Genomic DNA, 26,734 nt, shown 5'->3' with positions numbered 1-26,734 from the left:
TCACCAAATAGAGTGGGGCATAAAAGCAACAGTGCTTTTCCTAGCTGGTGTGGCATGGTGGTTGAGCATCCACCCAGGCACCAAGAGGTCATCAGTTCGATTCCCAGTCAGGGCACATGCCTGGGTTGCAGGCTCAATTCCCAGCAGGGGCTGTGCAGGAGGCAACTGATTAATGTTTCTCTCTCGTCAATGTTTCCCTCTCTCTCCCTCTCCCTTCCTCTCTCTAAAAAAAAAATCAATAAAAACATATTTTTTAAAAAAAAAGCAACAGTGCTTTTTATGTGACACATGTCTTCCCATTGGATGCACAAAATCAGAAAAGCTGAAAGAGCATCTTACCTGACAATCACCAAATTATATCAGCAGTATGGATTCTTTGTGAAAACAAGGTTCAATTTTAAAAGGCTGAAACTTCACTAAAACTTGAAGTTGATTTAATAGAAAATTTTTATCCTAAAACATTCTAGAAGGAAACTTTTCACATTGAGAAGGATGATTAGAGGACCCTTGATAAAGTCACTCATCATAGTAATGGTTATCTCACACTATGGCTTGTTTCTCTTTTTTTATTTATTTATCTTTATTGTTGAAAGTATTACAGATGTCCCCTGTTGTCCCCCATTGATCCCCTCCACCCTGCATCCACCCCACCTCTCTTAACCTTACTGTGCCTAAGTTTTCTCCTCAGAAAAATGAGGGAAAATAAGAATACCTACCTCATAGAGATGTTCTGGTGATTAAAATGATGCAGACATAACAATTAGAACAGTGGCTTGAATATAATAAGAACGAGTATTTTAAAAACATATTACCAATGAATTAATTGGGTGAATGGCAGGGAAATTTTGGGTGGGTTACCTTGAAGCTCCTTGTATGAGAGCCATCACGCCCACATCTGTGGCCCCGGACCAACTTATGTCCACGGCTGTCAATCTGCTGCAAAGGGCCCCTGCATGACACAGGACCTTGTCTCCCATAAGCCCAGGACCACTGCAGCTTGTCACATTCAGCTCCTGATGATTAAAATCAAGTGAACATTCATTAGAAACTCTCCATTCAGAATCCCTTCAGAGCAGGGAAGGATCAGGAGATTTTAGTAACTAAGAGAGAGGATTAGAGAATAAGAGAATTATCTTAGAAGCCCATAGCTGAGATGTAAAGAGCTCAGCAAAAAAAGGAAGAAGAGTATGACTAAAATTATCAAAACTAGCACGTTTCTGTTTGGGCCAGCCCGCCTTCCTTCGGGCCTGTCCACTGACTCTGCCACACCTTCCTCAGGATGGCACAGGATTACACTAGGGCAGAAGAGTAACTCGAGAGCCACTGCAGGCCTACAGGAGCTCACCAAGAAACCGGCTATCATGTAGCCATTAAAATGTATTTTTATGAAGAGCTTTTAATTGAGAAAACAAAGGCTTGAGTGAACATGATGACTACAAGATGTTTTATGTATTTTATAATCTCCATCGTGTTCTTTAAATACTGTTTTGAAATGCTCTTTAATATAAATGTATTAATTTTATAGCCTAAAAAAATGTTATTTTTGAACAAAGCAAAACTAATTTATAATGGAAAATCTCAGGACAGTGATAAGCTCTGGAGGATGGCAGTGTGGGGACTAAGTGAAAAGAGACTGAGGCAACTTTCTGGGGTGGCGGTAATGTTCTATGCTTGTGGATAGGGGTGGGTTATACAGTGTACACATTTGTCAAAATCCCATAAGTAGTACACTTACAATATATGCATTTCATTATATGTAAATTTTTTCACAAAATGAATGAAAAGAACTGTAATAATACACATGCTGAAGTGGTTAGGAGTGAAATATACCAGATGTCTTCATGAAATTAATTTTTTTTTAAAGATGGGTTGATGGACAGTAGAGGAATGGATAGGTATACATTTGTCATAAAGTGGATATAATATCACTTCATTGTAAAGCCAAGATGTGAGTATTGGTGTGAACTGTATAATTCCTTCCACTTTTAAGTATATTTTAAACTTTTCACTAAAAAATGATGGAAAGCCCAGGCGAGACCTCGGTCTGGTCTGGCCTTCGATCCGCACTGCATCTAGAGCGCATTAGAACAGCATCACCAACAGAGCGGCAGGAGTGCGGGATGCTGGTTTGCCTCCCTATGGCAAACCCAGTTTGTAAAAACTAGATTCTAAAGCAGATATTTAGATATAAGTGCTCTTTTTGTTAAAAGGTTATTAATTTGAAATAGCCGGAGGGTATTATCCGTTGCACAGGTCACTGTTATTTCTTCCTGAGCTGAACTGGACCCCTTGAGCCCTTCGGATCTAGTGAGCTTGGATCTCAGCTCTGTGGTGGCGGCCTTACCGAGGCTCCAGGGGGACCCGCATGGCCCTCACATGCATGGCAGGGCTACTCCCATTTAATGTAAAAAGGAACAGAGAGAGCCATCATTCCAGGCTAGCCACTTGTCATCCCAGGCAACAGGAATTTTCTACCAGTAGGACCTGAACGTTCCGACAAGCTAAGTTAAAATTGAATTATCTGAAATCATAATGGCCTTGGAGTATTGTCCCGTGCCTCTGATCCACCCCTTGATTCCCCCCCGCCCCGCGTCAGCAGCACTAAAGGCCGAGGCCGATGCCTCACACCCGCAGCTTCACGCTCTCTCCGGAGGACCCCCAGGGGCGGCCCACTGCGCTGGATGGCAGCCCTCAGCTTTCTAGAATTCAAATAACCGTCACTGGCATACATTCCCCGTTCATTATCAGCACCAAAAGTATCACGTTCAATAGTATTCTAAAGATTATCAAAATTAACTTTGTTTTGATATATCATGCTTCCTTATTTAATGGCAGCTGGGTACACCCTGAGACACCCAAGAAGCAGGCATGGATTTCGAGCCCTGCCTATTTGCTGACTGAAGGGTTTGGCCCTCTTTGCGCCCTGGACCCCTTTGGCGAGCCTATGGTGAAACCAGGTCAGAATAGTGTTTGTAAAAGAATAAAAACAATACATAGGATTACAAAGGAAACTAATTATATTGAAATACAGTTATCAAAATTTTAAAATTTTGTGATATAACAACATATTTACTTTTTTATTAATATGGATTACAACATGATCCACTTGCTGGTCCAGTAACTGTCATAGTTTTGAAGTAGCGATAGACATAAACTGCAATTTGAGATTCTGCAAGAACTTTAATGTGAAATGAAAATAAGCATGCCTTCTACAGGTGACTAAGTCACAGGTATTGTTAGTACTAGATGACTCAGTGCCTCTAGTCGTTCTAGAGGGAGATGCTGAATTTCTGTAGGGTAAAGTGAAAATAAACACATGAATTATTTTCCAGTCCAAGTTCACAAACGCCTAGCAGGAACAAAATTAAATGAGAGACTGAAATAAGAAAGAAAGCTTCAGAGCCCCTAGCTGAGAGTCTAGCTATCGTTCTGTTAGGACAAACTGGGAAACAAAAAGTTGGGAGAAAGAGAGAGGAAACCTAGAGAGAACAGTACTAGCAATATGAGCGAAAGTGTAGTGTGTGTTTGTGCCGGCGGTAAGAGGAGCGAAAGAAAAGGCAGGAATAAAAAAAGAAAAGGCAGGAACAAAAATGAGATGAGAGACGAGAGACTGGAATGAGAAAGAGCTTCATTTCCAAGGCACCACAGGTGGGGGTTAGTTACAGTGGTGTCCTGATCCGGGGTGTGACCATTTTCACAGGCAATTCTTTGTCTAGGCTCCTTTGTCTACTAGCAGCCCTGAAACAGGATATTATTAACAGCAGGATATAGGAAACCTGGCAAGTCTACCTAGGTGCATACCCCAAACAGTGGCCACTAACTCTTAAAAACAAATTTAGACGTGATTTTCCTAATTTTTCATTCATTCCAACAAGAACCAAACCTGTTTGTGGTGGCCAATATTTTCCATATTTCTTAGATGAGCTGACATTTGCTCTTAGTCATTAATCTGAAACTCAAAGAATAACAGGGCCAAGAAATGAAGTGCCAAGGGGGATTTTTTGAAAAAACTAACACAATTGTACCCAACGCTTCCACCTTTCCTACTCTATAATTTACATAAAGATATAACGTTTTCATGAAAAAGCATCTTAGCAATTCTAAAACTCTTTTAAAATAATGATGATGGCTTCAATATAGTTTTTAATTCCATATTATTTTGTTCTTCTAAACTCATATCCCAGTAATTTGTTGTGTGTGTACATATATGTATGTGTGTGTATATATATATATATATATATGTATGTGTGTGTGTGTGTATATATATATGTATATATGATATTCTATTCAGAGAAACGAGTTCAAATCAATGGATTTTATCCCTATGTAGGTCGGTTACTATATATATGTCCTTAACTCTTGTTGGATGACTTTCCAACAGTGCCTCTGGGGCCAAGGTGGCTCTGTGATAAAAATCTATAAAGCTCATCCTTAGTGTGGGAATGAATTTTAAGTACCTTGATTTAAAGTCAATTAAAATGTAATAGCTAATGCTTCAAATTCAAATATTTTGTTATTAATCCTGGACTATTTCTAAGAAAAGAGATGCCCTCTTCTCGTTTAAGCCTATAATTCACACAAGAGTGAGACTTTAAATGAGGGTTCATTCATTCTTTTTAGAATGTGTGTCTCCTCCTTAGGCCAGGCTTAGCCTGACAAATAAGCATGTATGAAGAACATATGGGCTGGGGAAAAATACTTATGAAGCAATGTAGCTAAATTTTGAGAGACATATTAACAAGCTCTCCATTTCTGAGGTGATGATTTCAGCGTGATGAGCTAGCTTTCATCTAATCACCAGCTTCCAAATGTTGAAAATCTAGCATACAGTGTGTTGGGAGTCACCTCCTGCTGGGGGACACTGTCCTCAGCCTAGGTCTTTTGGGTAAATTATTTCCTATAAATCCAATGAGGCCCTTCCTTTTTTCTAACAACCCATCCCATAATCTTTTCCCCTTCTGTATGCAAAAATCAACTGATTTTCTTCATGCTATTTAATTTACATACGCACTTTTTTATTCCTAATAATGGTATGTATTAATCTGGGTTGCCCCAGAAGTAGGCCCTGGGATTTGAGTGTTGGGAAGTTCAGGAAACACCAGTAGCTTATTTGCATGTCTCTCAAGGCTTGGCTGCACTGCCAGGAAGCCACTCAGTTTGATAAGAACCCACCTTATTTGGAGAGATGCTCTAAGCCATTCTGGATTGCAGTGGATCACTTCTGAACCTGCTGTAGTCTAGTCTAGATATATAAATGCCCAGAGATTTCACATAACCTGGTTCAATTATTGACACTGATGTAGACTGTTAGAGCATAACCCTCTCTGAGTCATAAAAACTAACCATCTAAATGGGTATACCCTGGGACATAGGGTTTAAAATAATGGTACCTTTGAGTATAGTCATGCCAAATAATCTCTTTGTGAATTTCTGGATGTCTCCAGAATTTGTGAATACAGATCTTTTTTGACCAGTCTGTCTCTGGTGATAAGTGCCTAAAGCAACGTTCACAAAGTACATTTCATGAAACCAACATTAAATACATTCCATAGAGAGATGACGGTTCTGTGGTGGAATGTACTTTCCAGAGACGGTAGCAACAATATCTTCAGTCCACAGGCTCTTTGGAGAATTTGTCACTTCTTCCTCAAGATGTAGAACTGAATCCCCCTGTTCTTGTGATCTTGCAACCGACTCACTTATAAATAACAAAATGCAGTGGAAGCAATGCTGCATGATTTACAAGTCATAAAAGTCACCTTGTGAGCTGAAATACTTTCATTGGAACAACTGAGCTACCATGTAACAGTTTTACTGCCCTAAGGAAGCCATGTTGTAAGGAAGCCCAATCTAGCCTGCATGGAGAGACCACAAAAAGAAGCCTGAAGGTGACATGAAGAAAGATGCCCGCCAGTCTCTAGTTGTTCTCACTACCTGCTGTTCTAGTACCAGCCACCACCAAGCCAGAACCACCCATGTGAGTCCTTCACTTACCAAATTACTGATCCACAGAAACCATAAAGAAATGATTGTTGTTTTAATCCTCTATGTTTTGGGGCAAATTGTTTCACAGCAATACTACAAGGAAGTTCCATAACAAAAATTGGGCACAACTGGGTTAAACCAAACTCTATGGGTGTTTTTCTTTTCCCCCTGCAGGATTTCTCAGAGCCTTCATATGTTAATAAGCATGTGCATCTCTAACACGGGCATTTAGTATGCAGTATCCCCCAATTTATTTCACCCAGAAAACACTTTAATAGCTATTCTCAAGGGATAGCTTTCAGCAATGCTGAGCTGAAATGGTTCTCTCTTCTCATTTGTAGCTTTCCCTTTTCCCCAGTGACGTGAACTACATATAATGATTTTACTTCACCATGATAATAAATTGAAGAATAAACAAACAGTTATTGGCCAGCCCAGAAACAGTCACTTCTTGGTAACTCGTGTGTGTGACCTAAACTCATTCCAGCAGTATCAGAGAGCAAACAGCATAAACACTGAATGTCACTATTTGCTGTGCCAATAATAGCTCCAGGATGTGCCATTCTTCCAAAGGTTTGACAAATATTTCAATGCACTGAAATTTTCATAACCCTCTGATTCTTCTGACTATCTCACTTTCAAATTGGAAAGCTCTAAAAAGTTGGTGAGAGACAGAGAGAGGGAGAGAGAAAGAAAGGGGAGAGGGTAAATGAGAGAGAGAGAAAGAGAGGGAGACAATGTGAGGGGGAGAGAGAGAGAGCTCCTAATCTTTTTGAGAGAATGAAGGAATTATGCAGAAAATTCTATTCCAGTGTAATATCAGTTCCATATCTGGCTTCAAAAGAGACTGTTTCTCCTGTCCAGAAAATTCTGAAAAGTCAGAAATGAGGATTAAACAGCTAGCAATTGGGAAATTTGCTCACTTTGTATGGGTTGAAAAATTAGACACCGTATTGAGAACTTTAAAAACAGTTCATATTTTTAATCAAATATATGAACTGGGAAATGAAGTAAAGGTATTAAACCTTAGTAAATATATAACAAAGGAGTATCACTTACTAATTTCATAAAAAAATAGGAGGGAGGAGTTACTCTTCTGACTCCCAGTTACTCACTGTGTGCCTATCAATGTACAACATCAAATGATCTAACCCATGACTCAGTTTCCCCATGAGTAAACTGCCACTCAGTTTCCCATCCCTTTTACCTAAGGAACTCTAAATACAGTCAGAGTCAGAGCTAGGACTAAGGTGAGGCCCATGAGGCACTCTCCTTGGGTGAAAAATTTAAGAGGATGCCCAAAATCCCAGTTATCAAGATATACACTACTTAGTGCAATCCTTTTTAAAAGTCAAAATTAATGCAAACAAAATATAAGGTGAATAAAATGTCAAAACTTTCAGTAAAAGCAGATTCTGTATTACTGATTTTTCTTTTTGCCTCAGGCTCCAATAAAGCTCAGCATGTCATTGCTATGGAGCCCTAAAAGTCACATAATTTGAACCCCACCAATACATTGACATGATTATTGTGACAGACAAGAACCCAATGCTTACACTGCTTTAGTTACTCCCATGAAACTCTGAAACATCCTTTTACATATGGGTTGTATTATTTATTGAAGCAACTTACTTCAGGACTTTGCACTAGTCCGAATTCTGACAGCCAACTTGACCAGACATTGTTCTAGATGAGACAGGGGTATACTCGTATAGATAAAAGTACAGATATAGCTATACATCCCAAATGTACCGAAATGAATTTTCCCATCACACGCAGGCTTTGTCATCCCTCTTCCTTCCTTCCCTATTCTCAGTCACCTGATCAGCAGAGGTGGTTTTAATGTGCTTTCACAAGTAAGTGTGAGAAGAACACAGAGGGTAGGAACCCAACAATTTGCACAGAGGAGTCCTGTGAAGAACATACAGTCCACACCTCTTCCCCACAGGTCTATCATTTTGGTCAAACTCCTGGGAGCAGATTCTTTACTCCAACAAAGAACTTCCTCCTCTTTGATTGCAATAGCTTCTGTGTATGGTATATGAGGCAAGGTCTTTTGTTCAGTTTAAAGAAAAGATGGTACCCAAAATGGATTAAGTGCCAAATGCAACAGCCCTGTGGCCCACAGACTGGGACTCAGAGAGCTTTTATAATAACTCCCTTTTATTCTAATTATGAAATTAATATATGTTCATTATTGATAAGTAAATGAAAGAAGAAAGTAAGGGCCACCTACAGTGGGATTATAAAATGGTGTAGCTACTTTGGAAAATAGTCTGGCAGCTCCTCAAAATGTCAAATATAGAGTTATTATATGACCCAGAAATTCCACATCTAAGTATATAATAAAGAGATGTGAAAACATGTGTCCACACAAAAACTTGTAAACAAATTTTCATAGCAGTATTATTCACAATAGTCAAGAGATGGAAGCAACCCAAGTGTCTGTCAGCTGATAATGGGAAGATTAAATATGGTATATCCATACAATGTAAATGTTTTGGCAATAAAAAAGTACTGATACATGCTACAACATGGATGAACCTTGATGCAAGCCAGACACAAAAGACTACATATTATATGATGCCATTTATATGAAATGTCTTGAGTAGGGACATAGGGACAGAAAATAGATTAGTGATTGCTAAGGGTTGGAGGAAGGAGAAATAGGGGTGACTGCTAATGGGTACAAGGTTTCTTTTGGAGGTAATGAAAATGTTCTAAAATTAGATAGCAGTGGTGATTGCATAATTTAATGAATATACTATAAAATCCACTGAATTATACACTTCAAAAGGGAGAATTTTATGGTTTTTAAATTATATCTCAATAATCCAGTTCTTTCTTTAAAAGCCACCCATATATCCAAGACATAAAAATACATAGTTAATATTTTCAATGTTGCAAACTATCTCCTAATGGGTATCCACCAGTCAATCCACTAAAAAACGATCCCGTCTGTTGTTAATGCAACTATAACCTGAATGCCTCTAAACTTTGTTGTATACACAGAATCATTTGCGTTGTCCCTAACACTCATGCTCAGGTAGATAATGCTTCAGGAACATTCCTTCCAAGCTTCCCCTCAACCCTAAGTTGAAACTGTACTTCCTGCTCTCTCGTAAATACTCATTAATGAGTATATCAATGTCAGTGGATAGTCTATTGGTTAATAAGTAATTATTACAGCTTCCCTGGAAGACCAACAGTTTGCTAAGCTCATATGCATGTGTGTGTGTGTACATACATAATATATAATAGACAACTTTATATATTTTAATTAAAGCTATAATTTAAATATATATATAAACAATATTAACAAGACTGTAAATTGACTGCCCTTATAAAATTGTTTTTATTTCTGCATATATGCATATTGTTTTATACACGCTTACAGAATTTTTTTAATATGCTTTTATTGACTTCAGAGAGAGAGGGAGGGAGAGGGAGAGAGAGAGAGAAACATCAATGGTGAGACAGAGTCATTGATCAGCTGCCTCCTGCATGCCCCCTACTGGGGATGGAGCCTGAAGCCACTCTGACTGGGAATTGAACCGTGACCTCCTGGTTCATAGGTCAATGCTCAACCACTGGCCCACGCTGGCCAGGCTACTTAAAGAATTTTTTATAGTTGCAATTGGAATATAATAATAATAATACATATTTTATTTATACTGAATAAACAGTTTCCATGCATCTTTAGAATTAATACCATTTATGTGGTTTCATAACATACCCTTGTACAAAGCAAAAATGCATATAACCATCCCCCTTATATTAAATATTATAAAGTTAATGTAGAAATATATATTGAATATGGGAATATTAAAATCTACTTAATATGCATATATGAAACATTTAATCTTGGCTACCTCACTAAGATAAATTTCTGCATGGAAAATGATGCTCTCTTATGATAAATTATCACATTACCTCCCATAAAGTAATCAATTTATAGAGCCACTACAAGAAATGTGTACCAATTCCACTGGAATATTGCTGAAAATTACAATTATAATATTTTCAAAACTATTTTCGTTGGCATATTTCAGTTGTTTATTTTATATATTCCTGCAGCAATGAGTTTTTAGAAGTTCCCTTTCTATTTGTTCCCCCTTAATCATCTATTTATGCAATGTTTATTGCATGCCTATTATGAGTAAAATACAAGAAAATATCACTGTCCTCACAGAGCTTACAGACTAAGTGAAATGCATTAATATCCTCTTTTTCATTTATCCTTTGAAGTTTGTCTGTCTTCTTTAGAAATATAAATTTTTTAAAATATTGTATATATCAGCCCCTTTGGGGTGTTTTAATGGTATAGAAATTTTAAATACGTATATTCTTGAAGCTATCAATCATTCCCTTACAATTTCATTTATTTCTTTAAAAATAAAGTTATCCTTCTTAATATATATTAAATAAATGTTCTAATCTTTGTCAATTTTTATTATAATTTGATTAGATATTTATATATTTCTTCCATACAGATTTATTTAGAAACATGATAAAGCAGGTATTCACCTTAACTGAAACACTATCCTATTTATATAATACCCTGGATAAAACAATCTTTCCTTAACCTCTTTAAACACACACACACACACACACACACCCAGCATTTTGCATTCATATAACTGCCTATGTTGCTACTCTCTAGTCTTTTGTATTAATTGGTATTTCTATTTTTTTCTGTAGCAAAACTGTGTTTGGGGAATTGCTGGTTTCTGGACTACACCTGAGAGTGCACATTAGAGAAGAACAGTCACTGGGCACAAGATGAGTGAGAAAGACACCGAGCCCGCAATGAAGATGATCATCAACACTGGGGGCGCTGGGGCAGGGAGCCAGAGGTGCGGGATGTTTGTATTAAGAGTTAATGTGGGAGCCCGGCCGGGCGTGGCTCAGCGGTTGAGCGTCGACCTGGGATCCAGGCGATCAGGGTTCGATTCCCGGTCAGGGCACATGCCCGGGCTGCGGGCTCGATCAATGACTCTCTCATCATTGATGTTTTTATCTCTCTCTCTCCCTCTCCTTTCCTCTCTCTGAAGTCAATGGTCTGCCTTAAAAAGGGGTTTCCTGTAATACCGGGGCTAATTAGTCCACGGAAGGCAGGGCTGCAGGGCTGCAGGGCCAGCAGAGCGGCGAGCAGGCGGGAAATTCAGGAGACCACGCTGGAGCAGCCGCAGGGATTTTTATCCCTAAAGGGACTGTGCGCAATGGATGGAGAGCAGTGACTGCTGAGGGGAAGGGAGAGGCTGGCAGGGCAGGGCGGGTACAGGCCCAGCTGGCAACAAACTGTCGTTTTCAAAACAGCATGCCCGGCCGGCGCGGCTCAGCGGTTGCGCACTGACTAGGATCCAGGAGATGGCGGTTCCATTCCCGGGCAGGGCTCATGCCCGGGTTGCGGGCTCATCCCCGGTCGGGGGCGTGCAGGAGGCAGCTGATCGATGACTCTCTCATCATTGATGTTTCTGTCTCTCTCTCTCCCTCTCCCTTCCTCCCTCTGAAATCAATAAAGATATATTTTTTTAAAAAACAAAGCAAAAGATACTTAGAAGACTGACTTCTTTGATAGAGAATAATATAAAACTCGAACATTATCCTCAGAAGGAGCTGACCTATTTTAAGCTATAAATGCAATTTAATTTTTCGTTGCTTTACAAAGACTGCACAGTATAAGAAGTTAAATAACAACTGCAGTGATGAGTCCAAGGCCACATAATCTGCTTTTTCCAAACATCCAAGGCCACTAAAGCTTGCTGCATTGCTTTCCTACCTGGATCCCCTGGCCAAATAGTCCCAGCAGACAAGTTTCAGATGGCATGCTCTTTGAAACTGCCACTACTGCCTTCTAGGCCTTTCCAGCTAAATGCCTTGTGATTCTTAGGCACAACATAACCCATAGATTGAAACTGTCAATTATGAAGATGGTTCTCTAAAGAAAATATTGGAATAAAGAAGTAATAATTATACTTAGGCAGAGGTCTAGAAAATAGTAGATGTCAAGTAGGCAGGGGGATAAAAGCAGTCTTATGCTAAAAATTAACTCCAATTTAAGTTTGACACCATAACAATGCCCAAACTGGCAAACAAAAGAATACAGTGGAATCTACACTGAGGGGTTTTCTTCAATAGGGGCATTCATTTTCATTTAATGTTAAAGCATCAACGTCTCAGCTCTCCTAGGGCAGGGCTAACCTTCTTAACTGTAGCTTATTTTCCCATAGTTCCAAGCACATCCTTGGCTATTCTCCTAAGAATTTCTTTCCAAAATTCTCTTCTGGAGTTTTGTGACCTCTTGCTCTATCCATGACTTCAAAAAAATTGTCTGAATTTTTACGACATCTTCTGCTATACAACAAACCCCACTTCAAACTCTAAGAAGATATTAAAAAAAAATAAAAACCTATTATTGATGTCATAAAAATGATAAGACTTATCTGTGGTTGCCACCTCCTTACTCTAACAATCTCCTCCCAGATAAAAAGGTCATGAGTATTTGAACATGAAATGGTACACAATTATTGACAGAGCAATCATTTGGTAACAGTCTCTGCTTTGGGGGGCAGGGATCACAGATCACCAGGCCCTCAGTGAGTATGGAAATGGTGATGCTGCAGAATTTCCCAGTTTGTCTCTTCCTGAATGCTAATCCAAGTATGAATTAATTGGGGTCCATATCATGGACACAGCATACCAGCTCCTCAAGCACCTTACTGACCACAGCAGCAGTATCCACATCACCTGGGAGCTCATTAGAACTGCAGAATCTACATTTTAAGAGGATCCCCAGGGGTTCAATGCATGTTAACATATGCATTAACATTCAGATTCACTGGTCTAGCACACACTCCTCCAAGATATTTCTCTGTATACAAACTAGAGCAGAAAATTTATTTTTCAGGGATTTAGGCTAAAAATCTTAAGGGTCATAGAAAAAAATTCCCTCTGAACATGAAACCACTTCATTCATTTAGCCAATATTTGGATATTTTTAGTATACGGTAGCAAGTTGCTAATTTTCCCCTCCCACTTCAAAACACCAATGTGATGAGGAACATACAACAGCAATAAAAACTAAGAATATAAATCAATGATGTCAGTGATTTTTTAAAATCAGTCATACTGAGTCATACTGAGAAATGATGGCCAGTGAGCTCATATATGGGTCTGAGAGAGAGAGAGAAAAACAGCTGTAAAAATTCAACTTTGTATTAGAGATTTAGCTCCTGAGGGCATCTTCCTCCCTAAGGAAATTCTCCCCTGAGAATTCTTCAGTGCTTCATTGCTGGATTGACTTTGGAGCCTATAACACACAGTAATTGAACTTGACTATGAGCTCATGGGCCCAGCAATGGTGCATTGCACCCTGTGGCACCAAGCCATCAGTGGGCGGGGGCAGAAAGAGGAAGCAATCCACTTTGGAGACTGGGCTTAACTAGGCTCTACTTCCAACAAAGCAAGAGCGACATGCTGATTCAAAGCTGTCAGTGACAAACACACTTGCTCATAGTCAGAGCACCAGGCAATGGGAACAGAAGTGGTCCTGTCTCAGGAAAGCAATGTCGAACTGGATAAACGTCTTCTTAACATCAAAATTTACATGCTAGGGACTCATACATCTGTTTGACCTCCAGCTTATATCCTGAAGAGAGAATTCTGATGGTACCTTGGTGGACAGAGAGAGAATCAAGATAGAACACGTGGCTCCTATCAGCTGGCAAACAGACAGAATCAATCGTCTTCGTTCAAGTGGAGTAATCAGAAAAATTATATAACATGCAGCATTTGAAAACTGAAGGATATTATTGCTCCCAAGATGTGAGAAAAATTATTCTTATTAATACTAGAAGTCACTTCCATTTCCAAAGATCCAGAAGAAAATAACTTTGCAAAATGTTTCAAATAGTGACGAAAATAGAATTGAGGTGCAAGGCAATTGATATAAAAAGGTACATAAGTACACAGAAGAAATGAAAAGAAGCTCATGTTGCGATAACTGACTAAAATCACCTCAAGAGCAATGCAGAGCTGGGGATGCATCGCAGGAAACAGACCTAGCATGGTCAGGAACTAGCTAGAAAACAGAATCCACAGCATCATGTCCAACTAGAAAAGCTCCATAAGAAAACAGAGAAGACACAGAAATGAAAGAGAGAGCAATAGATTACCGAGCACAGCGACCCAGTCAGCTGGACACTGACATGGTTGAAACAGAAACCAGAAAAACAATAAGATTTTTGAAAAAAGCCATCCAACATATATAAAGCAATGAGATTTCTAGCGATGGTGGAGTGAGGAGGTCAACAAATCCCCTTCCCCCAAACAACTGTAAATAATAACCTGTGACATGTTTATGGTTAAAAACAGCTGAACTTCAAGTAGGAATGATGAAATGTTCTGAAACAAAAGATCGTTGAACTGTATACTTAGTATGGGCAAATTTTATATGAAATTGATATGTCAATAAAACTGTTTTTTAAAACTGTATATAAAAAGGAAAACTTTGAGGCTGGAAAAGTCTGAGTCTAATGAGCTTACCATGCCCCTGACAAAAATTAATATTGCTTGGTCTTTCACTTGTCTTGGCAACCTCTTTATTTTCACAATAAAAATTATATAAGCAATATGATCTTACCCATGCGAGAAAAGAAAGCCAAAGAGGTTATTTGCAAAGGAAGAGCAATCACACTGAACCCAAGCTTCCCCTGTGCAAAAGTAAATGTTACGATAATAAAAAGAAAAAAACTTTTATAGAATTTTAATAGGACAAGTTGAGTTCTCAGAATTAGGACTAAGTTAAAATATAGCTCTTGTCAAGGCCATAGAAATATAATCAAGTGTGCAGATTTGATGGACAAAAGAATTAGTTTACCATCATAGTCAATTCCTTTAACTAGCAAACTGCACGCATTTCAGAAGGAGTTTGATTTGTAAACAATGTATTTCCCACAAGGCTTCATAGAAGCACATCTATTGCAAAGCTGGAGCCTCAAGTTCAATTGCCTTCAGTGACAGGCAAGTAACAAACAAAGGGGGAAGGCCGGGCGTATTACTGGGTATGCCAAGGTCATCACGCGGAGGTGTTCGTGCTGCTCTTGACACTTGGCTCTTGCATCTCAGGAGCCACAGGAAGTGGTGAGGACCATGGCAGACTGGGGAGGGCTCTAGCAGATGGACACTTTTCAAGAATGGGAGCCTGTGTTGCAGAGTCTTTTAATTTTTCAAGAGAAATTGGAGCCCTACATTTTTATATTTAAAAAATCTTTACTCATCTGAAAATAAAGGGTTTGTCCAGAATCAATGGCTTTCATGCTGTTTTATGCTATGGAAGTCTTTCTTCAAATTAAATTCCCCGTAGAACACATTAATATGAAATAGAACTGGGTTATATTTCAAATTGTTATAATTTTATAGATCCTAAAGAAGAGCTGACTAAGTAATGAATGGTCTGTTATCTAGCTTGTCAGCATATTTAATGCCAATGTAACTCATTAGTTTAGCTCAATCTAACATGTATTAAGTGATTGTTACGGGCCAGATACTGCGTCCAAGTCATTATCTGTGCCTTTATGGACTTGTGATCCCACAGTTGACAGCCACACACACTCATTTCAAGGCAGGGATCTCAGAGCACCACAGAGGCTGCAAAACATCCTATCTGTGAGGAGGAGGGGGAATGTGTCAGTCGAGGGGACATCTCCACTGTGCCTTAAAGGATGGATTGAGTGTTTCCAAGCAGAGATAGGACAGGGAGTGGGTATCAGCAACAGCACGAAGGAACACACACAGGTGTGAAAGTGCATAGTACATCCAGGAAAATGATACAGCTGGTGCACAAGAGGAAACTCCACCCAGAAATTAAGCATTAACCTGCTCGCTGATGAATAACTGGGTTACGTTCATCAGTCACTCTCTATAATATTCAGCATGGAGGAGAAGGGAAAACAGGGCTCAGAGTGGGAAGGATGCAAATCCTAGCTTACATGTATAAATCATTTATGCAATTATATACTTTAAGTTATAATCACAAGGATAACCTGTTATGTTCATAAGCCCAATTCTTTTACCTTCTATAAATACTTAAAACACAACATGCACAGATTCTTACACAAAATATTAATATCATGGGTTTGATTCTCAGCAACATTCTAGTCTTAATTTCTAGGATTAAAATTTATAAACTCATACAAAACAATGAAAACCATCTCAAACAATTTTGGGTCTACTTTGCCAAGCAATCTTTGGGACTGCCTTCTTAGTTTGCTAAAAAGTCCTACCAACCAGAATGATTGTCTGGAATGCCAGACTGAATTCCTGTTCAAAATACAGGTGAGACAGAGCCCTATTTATTATATCTTTCACATGGACTATGAAACTTAGAGAAGGAGGTAATAGGACATTCCACATCTCTGGGGTTCGGTCATACAGTGGCATGGTTTTCAAGTCAGATTTGAGCCTCTCACCTCCTTTCAGGATTACTACACCACTTGAGAGCATTCTGGATTAATTTCACTCGTAACGTATTTTGAAATAATACTGTGTTCTAAAATATGTATTAAATACTATTATTTATTTTCTCATTTAGCTCAAGAGACCTTAGGCCTTGAGAGAATTCTGTGTTCTTCTCATATTCTTCCTACTGGTAGGACCTCAAAGTTTTTCCAATTATTAAAAAGACAGCTATTTAAATTCTCTATCTTTTAAAGCTGTCTCACCTCAACTTCTCAGATGGGTCTGTTGACAGTGCCTCACATACTGTGATGTGCAATAAATAATAGATTTGAAGAAGATTGTTAAGGATAATATTAGAAAGGATCACATGAACTTCAAAATGCCCATAGTTTAATAAGATAAACATATGGTGGCCCTGGCCAGGTTGCTCGGCTGGTTAGAGCGTCGTCTCAATACACCAAGGTTGGGAGTACAGTCTCCGGTCAGGACACATGCAAGAAGCAACCAGTGAATGCATAAATAACTGGAACAACAAATCGATCTTTCCCCCTCTCTCTCTAAAATCAATCAATCAATAAAAATTTTAAAAAGATAAAATTAAGTATGGAAGAAAAGAAGACTAGACAGTAAAAAGGGGCAGAAAAAATAAAATGAGGCCAAAGTTTAGATTAGTTTACAAAATACAAGTCATCCTACATCCTATTAAGATGTTTAATTTCACAAATCCAAGTCTGGATTTCACGGCAGTGAAGGTGGAGAAGAAAGTATTGTCGCACCTCCCACGGAAGAAAGACAAGCAAGTTACTCAGAAGAAGGACAATATCCTTAGGTCCAAGTTTTCTGAGAAATTTATTTCATGGCTCCTCGTAAAGAGAATAATTTACAAAATAGGCATAAAGAATTCTCTGTCTTAAAATTTAATAATCCATGATATTCAAAATGGACAAATAAAGTGCTAAAAAAAGGCAGAATCTTGACGGTGACACTCCTCAGGGAGCCCTATGGTAGCTCACAAGTTAAGTCCTCAAAAACATCTGTATAAAAATGCACAACTGTTTTTATAAGATCCCTCGAAATAGGCCAAGTATATGAGCAATCGCCAGCAATTCAATTAATCTCTGTGTGCCATTTAAGGGGGGGGGGGGTGGTGTGACAGTCAGGTGGAATAGGCTAAAGAACCCCTAAGGTCCTTCTAGCTCTGAAAAAATGTTTGTGATTCTTGATTACATTCTTACTGAGCCCCTACTATGTGCTGCTTCCCTGGATTAAAAAAATTATAAACACATACACGCACACACAACTCTATTTCATACTTTTGCTGTTCTGAAGTGTTCATTTGTTGCTATTTGCCTATTATTATAGCTGGAAAGAATCCAATATTTGCACACCAATTGATCCATGAATGTCAACAGAGCAGACGCACTCTGTCCTTCTAATTTGCTAATCTCTGAACACAGATGAAGGTTAGACATTCTCATCAAATATTCAAAATGCTTTCCGACAGCTCCTATCAGACTAGTATTTTCAAATTAATATGCGTGTGGGTGCATATACTAAACGAGGCACTCAACACCCCAGTGTTTTAAAGGGTTATTGAATTTAAAGTCCCAAAAGTATTTTCCACCATCAAAACCCCTTAACTGAAGACACAACTAAAATATTGGGCTTTTGAAAACTTGGTGTCAAAATTGTGTGGAAAAGACAGAGCCCCCAGCAACTGGGTAAGAATGAAGGAAGTGAAACAACCAAAAATTGACAATCTTAAAAGGAATTTTAAAAGGTAATAGTAGAATCTTCGATGTATTTTACAAAGTCATTATTCTCTGTACCACCCAGATGCTACAAATATGTAAATAAATCACATATATGACTATATATATAGACATATATATGTATGTGTGTATATATATGTGTGTGTATATATGTATATATGTATATATATGTATGTATATATATGTATGTGTGTGTATATATATATATGTATGCATGTATTTGCCATATTTTGGGAGGAAATATCTGTAAACCTGGCTTAGAATATTTTGCAACCCCTTCTTTCCATCTGAAAAGAAGAAAACTATGTAACAAAATAAAAAGCATGTTTCAGATCATTTTTACAGTGGCAGGAGCCTGACATACTTCTATAAATGAGAGGGCTTTGGGTGTGTTACTTGGTGATCCAAATACTGTGGACAGTGCTGCTGTTAATGACATGATTGTCTAATGACATGAATAATTTTGGTAAATTGTCAAACAAAACAAAGCATACTCCTTCATAAACCTGGTAGTTGCATTTCTGAAAAATTCAGTGCATATTAAAACCGTGTGAAAAGTTCTTTGAGTGTATATGTAACATATTGAGTTCTCTGCTCAGATAATTATAAAGTATTTTTTCACCTATATGAAAGTCCAGACAGACATTAAAATATCATGTGGGATATGTGTTATGGGTTGAATTGTGATTCCCAAAACTTTATATTTTGAAGTCCCCTCCCCAGGGCTTCAGAATGCAACCTTATTTAAGAATAATTATAGATGTAATTAGTTAAGATGAGATCAAACTGGAGTAGTGGGCTTCTAATCCAGTGTGGCTGGTGTCCTTATAAAAAGAAGAAATTTGGCCCAACTGGCATGGCTCAGTGATTGAGCGTCGACCTATGAACCAGGAGGTCACGGTTCAATTCCCAGTCAGGGCACATGCCCAGGTTGCGGGCTCCATCCCCAGTAGGGGGCGTGCAGGAGGCAGCTGATCAATGACTCTCATCATTAATGTTTCTATCTCTCTTTCCCTCTCCCTTCCTATCTCTGAAATCAATAAAAACATATTTTTAAAAATAAGTAAATAAAAAGAAGAAATTTGAACACAGGCATGCTCACAGGAAGAATGCCTTGCGGAGATGAAGGCAGAGATCAGGTACTTTGTGGTATTTTGTTACAGTAGCCCCAGCAAACTAACACAACATGGTGAGAGTGGGACTTCTCAAAGGATATCTTTTTAGATCATTTTCAGTTCTTAAGCCAAGTGAATGTAGTGTCCATTCAATAGATTATATTTTGTTATACAATCCCATGCAAAAGAGATATTGCTTTATGGGGAGTGAAGGGAATGGTAAGTAGACAGCTATTAGAACCCAATCCATACAATTCCTCCAAGGGGAGAAAGTGTTACGTAATGTAGCCTGTACAGATACCTGAAGAACATCTCCGCAGCGATGGAAAAGTCGCTTCAGCCCGCCGTCCGTCACAGCCGGGCCGACATGGTGGCAGCGGTGCAGAGTGAGAGAGCGCGGCTGGCGACAAGCCAGAGCCACCAGCCAGTCATCCTCCAGCACGCGGCAGTCTGAGATCTGGACTTGCTTCCCTGAGGTTAAAAATAAAATAATCAGTAAAACCATCTTATTTCTTATAAATCACAAGAGTGCAGGGTAACATCGGGGAGTTAGGGAGGCTTCCCAGGAAGACGTTTACCCTGAAATGTGGAGGAGGGTGGGAATTCACACGGCAAAGGGGTGGGTGGCGCTTGGGAAGATGTTCTGGGGCAGGGAGGCTCTCAGCACAGAGGAAATGAATAAAGGCTGGAGTGACTGCCATTTAGACAGTGAGGGGGGAGTGACCCCAGGTGAAATGGCAAGGCAGGCAGCTGCCAAACTGTGCGTGGCCTCAGCAGGACACAATGAGGGTTTAAACCCAATGGTTTAAGCAAGGACCAGACTTGAATTTTTTAAAAAGATCACTCTGGCTACCTCATTTTTAAACCCCTGTCCTCAGCAGGGCACACTCCCAGGCAGGCATGGCAAGCCTAGGTGTGTCCACTGCCATGGAACGCCATCTCACTGAGGTTGGGGAGTTGCCCTGGCACCTGCTGAGTGCCCAGCAGTTGTCAGATAACCTTTCCACTGCCCCGTAGGGAAGCTGTGTGGAAGAGTGGAGAGTACATGGGATACAGAGCCTGGTGCCAGAATTCAAGTCCTGCTATTTACTGCTACGTGACCTTTCAAGAGTTGCTTAACCACTCTGGGCTTCAGCACATACGGCCCCCGGGTGGCTTGATGGACAAAGAATACACCAAGATAGCAGACCACACTCTAACCTACATTCTGCCACTTACCAGCCCCCAGTCAATATGACCTCAGATACCTTAGTCAGAAAAGAACAGTATCGTTCCTGTTTGCATAGTGTCAAGAAGGAAAGGAGAGATGAAATGTGGAAAGCCCTGCGAACCACACCATCTTCTGCAAGTTGATTGAGTGGCATCCTCCTTGGGCTCCTCGCCTATCCATTTGCTTGTCATGCCCCACTTAAAAGTTCAAACCTGTGGGCGGCGCTTTCTCCCATCCGCAGTTATATTTTCAGTCACGTAACTTCAGATGGGCCAGAATCTCCAGCGCACTGACCTCCCTCTGCCTTGGTGACAGTGAGAAAACCCACAGCTGGGCACAGAGCCGGTCTCCTCCCTTCCCTGCCCTCACTTTCTGTTCTCATTCCCAGGGTATGCACGCCTGCCTTTGAAACACTGTAAATTCAGGAACTTTTAAAGCGGGATTTCTGCAAGTTCTTCATCAAAGCTGGCCGTTCCTCTGCCTAGTCCACGCATTCCCTTCGCTCTCAATCCGACTTTTCTTAAAGCTTTCTCCTGGCCAGCCTGCCCCTTGTCCCCTGCTTGCTTTTAAGATAATAGTCCTTACACTCAGAGTGCATGTGTTCTCACGCAGATGAAATCACAAATACTGTATGGTACATTCTCAACCATCTAAGGAAATAATGGGAAGGGGTATCCCTATTTTAGAACTTAAAAAAGTGAAAAAACAACAACAAGGCCCAGAAGATCTAGGTGACTTGCTCAAGGCCACACAGGTAGTGTGTGTCTGAGTCCGGCCCCAGGCACCAGCCTGCTGGCTGTCAGCATTCTCTCCACCACCCCCTGCGGGCTCCATGGGGAAGCAAGAGGCATAGGCTGGGAGGAAGACTCCCGCCACCTATTCCAGACAGACAGCCCGAGGCCAGAGGTAAGCCAGAAAGGAAGGGAAGGAAAACGTCAGGGACTCCAAGAACTGCTGGGGTCATCCAATCCGCACGTCATGTTTAATGGGCCATTGACATACTTTAAAGCCCTAAAGACTTCTGGGAGCTTCTGTTACCTCTTCTATCCGCTGCGCTGATTTCCGTACATTTCCTTCACGCTTCAGAGACGTGAAACTTCTCAAGGTGGAAAATAAAAACAAAAAAGTGTCTCCATTTTCCTTTAGAACTTGGGTAGGTAGGAGGGGAAATATTTCAACATACCAATGAAAATATTCTGGAGTAAACAAAACATCATTTTCTCCACTTTCTGCATTCACTTCAACAGACACACAGACAGAGCCAGTTTGACGCTGAGATTTATCAGTCAACTTGAAAAAGATTTAGTTTCAAAAAGTCCAGGACAGCAGTTTGCTGCCCTGAAAAGAACAGGAGCTCTGCAGCCCACCAGCTGGAGTTTCCCTCTCAGGATCTGCCACTTAATAATCATGTGGTCCTGGGATGCAATTACCTGGCCTGGAAACAGGCAAATATCTTTTGAAAAGTTAACATATAGCAGGCATCACAAGCCTATGGCCCATGGGCTGTATCTAGTTGCCAGTCATAATTCCCTTGGTTCACAAACTTATTCAAAGTTTCAAAATTCCTTTAGAGGAGGCCTGTGTTCTGTTGGGCAGCTCTTCATTCCTCCCCCGGCCCTACACTCCCCAGAATCAGAGGCTTGTGTTCTATGCCCGGGCCCGTGGGCACATTTAAGTTGAGCTCCTCGCCAGGGGCTCCACGAGGGTGTGAAAGCTCCTGGCGGATAGCAAGCACTCTGAATACAAGGATCCCCCACCTTTCAAAAGTTCACGTTGTACCACCTGCTTTTATGAAAGACCTACATCGGTACCTGTTTTCGCTAACAGAAAAAAATCTGAAGATTTACACTTTTACTAAAAAAGGTGAAAAGCGAAAATAGCATTGAGCGTTTGTTTGGCAGCCAGACATCATCGAGGCAGCGTGCACCCTGATCAGCGAGAGCGGCTCCCCCAAACCCCTTCCCCCAGAACTGTACTCGGCCTCTCAGCATCAAGCTTCCATGGTTTTGAACCGTGCCTGGGAGCATCTGTGCTTTATCTTGGTTTATTTTGTGCATTCATTCACCTCAAGTGTTGTAAGGTAATTACTTCTTTGCCCTATGCCATTTCGGCTTGAGAAAGGATTCACAGGAAAGCTCTACTTTCTCCTAGTAGGAGAAACCTGTATCCTGTTCTCTGAAATCTGAGCAGTCTTTGCAACCTCATCAGTAACACTCTGTGATTTGAGTTTGGACTTTCAGTCTCTGTTGTTGGTTTCTCTTCCTCTCCCCTTCCCCATGATGCAGTGCCCGGGGCATAGCCCTTGGGCCTCTCCTTGTCCCTGATTACAGTCACTCCTATTGCAAGCCCATCTAATCTCATGGCTTTAAATGTGATCTACAGACTGATGATTCCCAAATGTATAGATTCCCAACTGTGTTCCAGAAAACACCTCTCTCAGGAACGCCAGGCTCATTTACCCAACTGCCTACATGACTATGTTGACTTTCTAATAGTGGGGTAATTGAATGTTTCTTTCTCCAGAACCTTCCTGGTTTGCATAGGAAAACCCTGGCTTATGTCTATGATCCCCATAGCATCCTATCTGACCTAGTATCCTGGATTGTTCACTTTTTATGAAGTAGTTGCATATCATCTTAATTACAATAAGCCAGGGTAGGTTTGTGAGCTCTCCACTTTGTATTTCCAGTTTCTGTCAAGACCTTACCTAGTAACATGGAAGATGCATGGGTGATAAACAGAGCTTTCACTTTAGCATATGGTTACATTTGAAATAACCCATCACTCTTCTCCCAACTCTTCTCAGATGAAATATAACTTAGATAACTAAGACAACTCCCTCTTAAATATACCAGGCAGGTCACCTGCTGCTTTAAAAAACAAAAACAAAAAAAAATTCCTGTGTCAGATAGTATTAGGAAAAGTATTGGAAGCTACTGCGGCAGCCAGCCACTAAATGTCTGCTCAACAATCTCCAAAGTCTTCTCATCTCCTTCAGAATTAAAGGTTACAGCTCTTACAATAACATAATAAAACCTACACAAACTGCCCCCATTACCTGCCACTTTATCTCTTATACTCTTCCTCTTAGCTAATAGCTAATTAAGAAAGAGAGAGAAGGTTGGGGGGGGGGGGGAGGCTGTAATCATTAACAAGTGTGAACCAGAATACACTTAAAGTAGGTTAAACTGAATAGTCCTTTTACCACCAATATTTCTATTCAACTTTCAGTACATTTATCAACCTTTTTTTCTAAAATAAAATTGCAGTCCAGATTTAAGTTGTATTCAAAATAAAAAGTAAATAGGACATAAAGGAGATGTGCACAGGTATATTAAAGAAAGGATTAATTGCAGATTCTCCAGATGATAAAAGGATCCCGTTAAAGACATGGCCATTATTAACCCTCACCGAGGCTACACACTGTCCCCCAAATAATAAAGTGCACAGTGCTTGATTTAACGACCATGTGAGCAGTAAGCAGGTCAGTGTGGTCCTATTCTCCCAGATCAGCCCAGGAATCTAGTGCAATAACCCTCCCCTCCAACCCTAGAGCTGCTTGGTTAACTCTCTGAATGCCCAACATACTGTGAAACCAAGCAACTTGGCCCTTGTCCACAAAGCAAATACAAGAGTGACCGGGCCTCCCCCCAACATAGATGGAAAGGCAGCCTGTGCGACCTGGTAAGAACTCTTAATTACACTGGTCACACAGAGTTGACAATAGAGAATGAAAGTCACAAGAAAAGGACCATTACACCTATAAGACTTCTCTAAATAACCAACCAGAAAGACAAGTCCAGGAACTAGCTGCGGCTGCCCATGAACGCAGAACTCAGGGAGCCAAGGGTGTAAAATAACATGGAGCTCAATGGCCATGTCAGCAGCAAGACACTGTGAGGACTGTGGTATTGTCATCAGCAAAACGTGTGTGTGTACGCTCGCGGGCAGTGAAAGACTTCCTGCGTCTCACAGCTCTTGTTCAGGCTCCTTCTTCCACGGTGTCATTTTTCCAGGCAGGGTTTTCATAAAACTGAATACACACATACACACATACAAACTCTCAGCTCCTCCTCCACCCCGCCTCCCCCACCCACCCACCGACCCGAGCCAGATCACCTGAACAGACGAAGGTTTAGTCACTGCAAAGCAAACACTGCTCCTGGCTGAGCTTTGGGCCTGGAAGTCTTTACTTCCCGATGCCACTCACCTCTGGCTCTAGTGTTTAGGAGCCCAGGGCCCCTGGCACACTCATGTAGGGCTGCAGTGTCAGATCTCAACCTGACTAAACAGATAGAGCAGCCCCCCTTCACCTCTTTTTACAATTAACGTTGATATCCAAGGCACAAGCATCCAAGGAAGAGAAGCTCTCTGCAGAGTGTAAAGGTTTAAGAGCAACAGGGTCTGTAGCCAGACTCCCTGGGTTAAAATCCTGGCACTGCCACTTACTGGCTATGTCATCTGGGAAAGTTAAGGACACACTTTGTATTATTTTCATGATTTTAAATGTATCAAGGCTTGGTTTTGGGCCTAACCTATGGTCTATCTTGGAGAATTTTACATGTGTACTTGAGAAGAATGTGTATTTTGGTTTTGTTGGGTAGACTGATCTACAGAAGTCTATTAGTTCTAGTTTGCATAAGTGTTGTTCAACTCTTCTATTTCCTTGTTGACATTCTTCCTAGTAATTCTACCCATTATCGAAAGTGGAGTTTTTAAGTCTCCAACTATTGCTGTTAAATTGCCTATTTCTCAATTTTGGCAAGTTGGGCTTTATGTATTTGGGGCTATGTTGTGTGTATATGTTTATAATTGTTATATCTTCCTGATGGGTTGACCCTTTCATCATTATAAAATGTTCCTTTTTCTCTCGAGTAATTTTTGTTGTTTCAATGTCTGTTTTGTCTGATATTAGTGAAGTCACTCCAGTTTTCTTGGGATTGTGGTTTGCATGATGTATCTTTTGCCTCCCTTCATGTCATATCTTTGAATGGATAGTGTGCCTTTTATAGATAACATAGATACTTGGATCTCTTTTTTTATCTAGTCTGACCATCTCTGACTTTGATTAGATTGTTTCATCCATTCACATGTGTTTTCTATACATCTTGTGTCTCTGTGTCTCATATTTAGAAACATTTGCTTTCTATATATCTCATGCCTGGATTGCTCCCACTGAGCTCCACCATCATGTATCCAACAGCCTACTGGACATTTCTCTTATAACCTACAGACACCTCAGATTTAAACAACACAACACACCTGAGGTTAAACTCCTCTTTTTCTCCAAAGCTTGTTTTTCTTCCTATATTCCATATTCTGGTTAGTTATATCCAAGTGTCTAGTCACCTAAACCAGGAATCTGGGAGCTTTCCTCAAGTCCTTCTCCCTTCTCAACTCACATTACTATACTGCTCTAAGAGCTGGTTTTCCCCCACAATGTCCCTGTCTTAATTCAATCTTATTTTTTTTCACTCTTCCATCTTTATTCAGTGCCAGTCCATTCCCCACAGGGCAATCACAGTGATCATTCTAAACCACAAATCTAATTATGTGATCCCCTGCCAGACCTTTCCATTAGCATCACTGTCATCTACAACCACATTCCTCAACTCTAGTCATTTGAGTATGATCTTCATGATTTTTGCCATAATAACCATCATCATCATCACCATCATCGTATGTTTATTTGTATAGTAACTATATCATTATTTGCTTAGCTAAATTTATTTCTAAAGGAAATGAATCATTGGTGTTCTTTATATCTCTTAGCACCAATCAATACTGAACACATAGAGATGCTTATTAAATAATTGTTTAACATATATGGGTTGGAGACAATGTTTGTGAAATTGACTGGTGGATGTATTAATTGCATATAAAATACAACTTATTTATAAAACACAAAACCTAAACAGCATCAAGAAAAGTAACACAGAATGTGCCCTAAATAAAAAACAAAAACAAGACAATGCAGAGGTGTCTCTCATATAAAGAATATTCTCCTATGAAAGTCTTTTTTCTGAGCAACTGTCTTGTTTTTCTTTTCTGAACAATGAGAATTTTTTGTTTCATTATGTTCACCTCTTTTTCTAGGCCCAAGAAAACTCAGAGTCCATTGTGCAGTGACTTTACAGTTACGAAAGCATTAAAAGAACACACGTGTCTATGTGTTTATTGCCCCCCTTGCC

The 26,734-nt window shown here is 40.0% G+C and overlaps 1 protein-coding gene across 1 annotated transcript in view; it reads right to left on the bottom strand.

Annotated features, from left to right (window-relative positions):
* Positions 1-26,734, bottom strand: part of LOC308564077 (uncharacterized protein) — a gene marked incomplete at its 5' end in the record, with an annotated part of 64,962 nt that overhangs the window by 19,351 nt on the left and 18,877 nt on the right. The window contains 2 exons of the mRNA XM_081151778.1: positions 859-1,013; positions 19,635-19,804. Coding sequence (XP_081007904.1) covers positions 859-1,013; positions 19,635-19,804 — 325 coding nt within the window. The remainder of the gene's footprint in view (positions 1-858; positions 1,014-19,634; positions 19,805-26,734) is intronic.

The sequence above is a fragment of the Miniopterus schreibersii genome (genome assembly GCF_964146895.1).
Source record: "Miniopterus schreibersii genome assembly, chromosome: 11".
In the NCBI taxonomy this organism is placed as follows: Eukaryota; Metazoa; Chordata; class Mammalia; order Chiroptera; family Miniopteridae; genus Miniopterus; species Miniopterus schreibersii.
The sequence above is the reverse complement of the archived record's forward strand: the minus strand, read 5'-3'. Positions and strand labels throughout refer to the sequence as shown.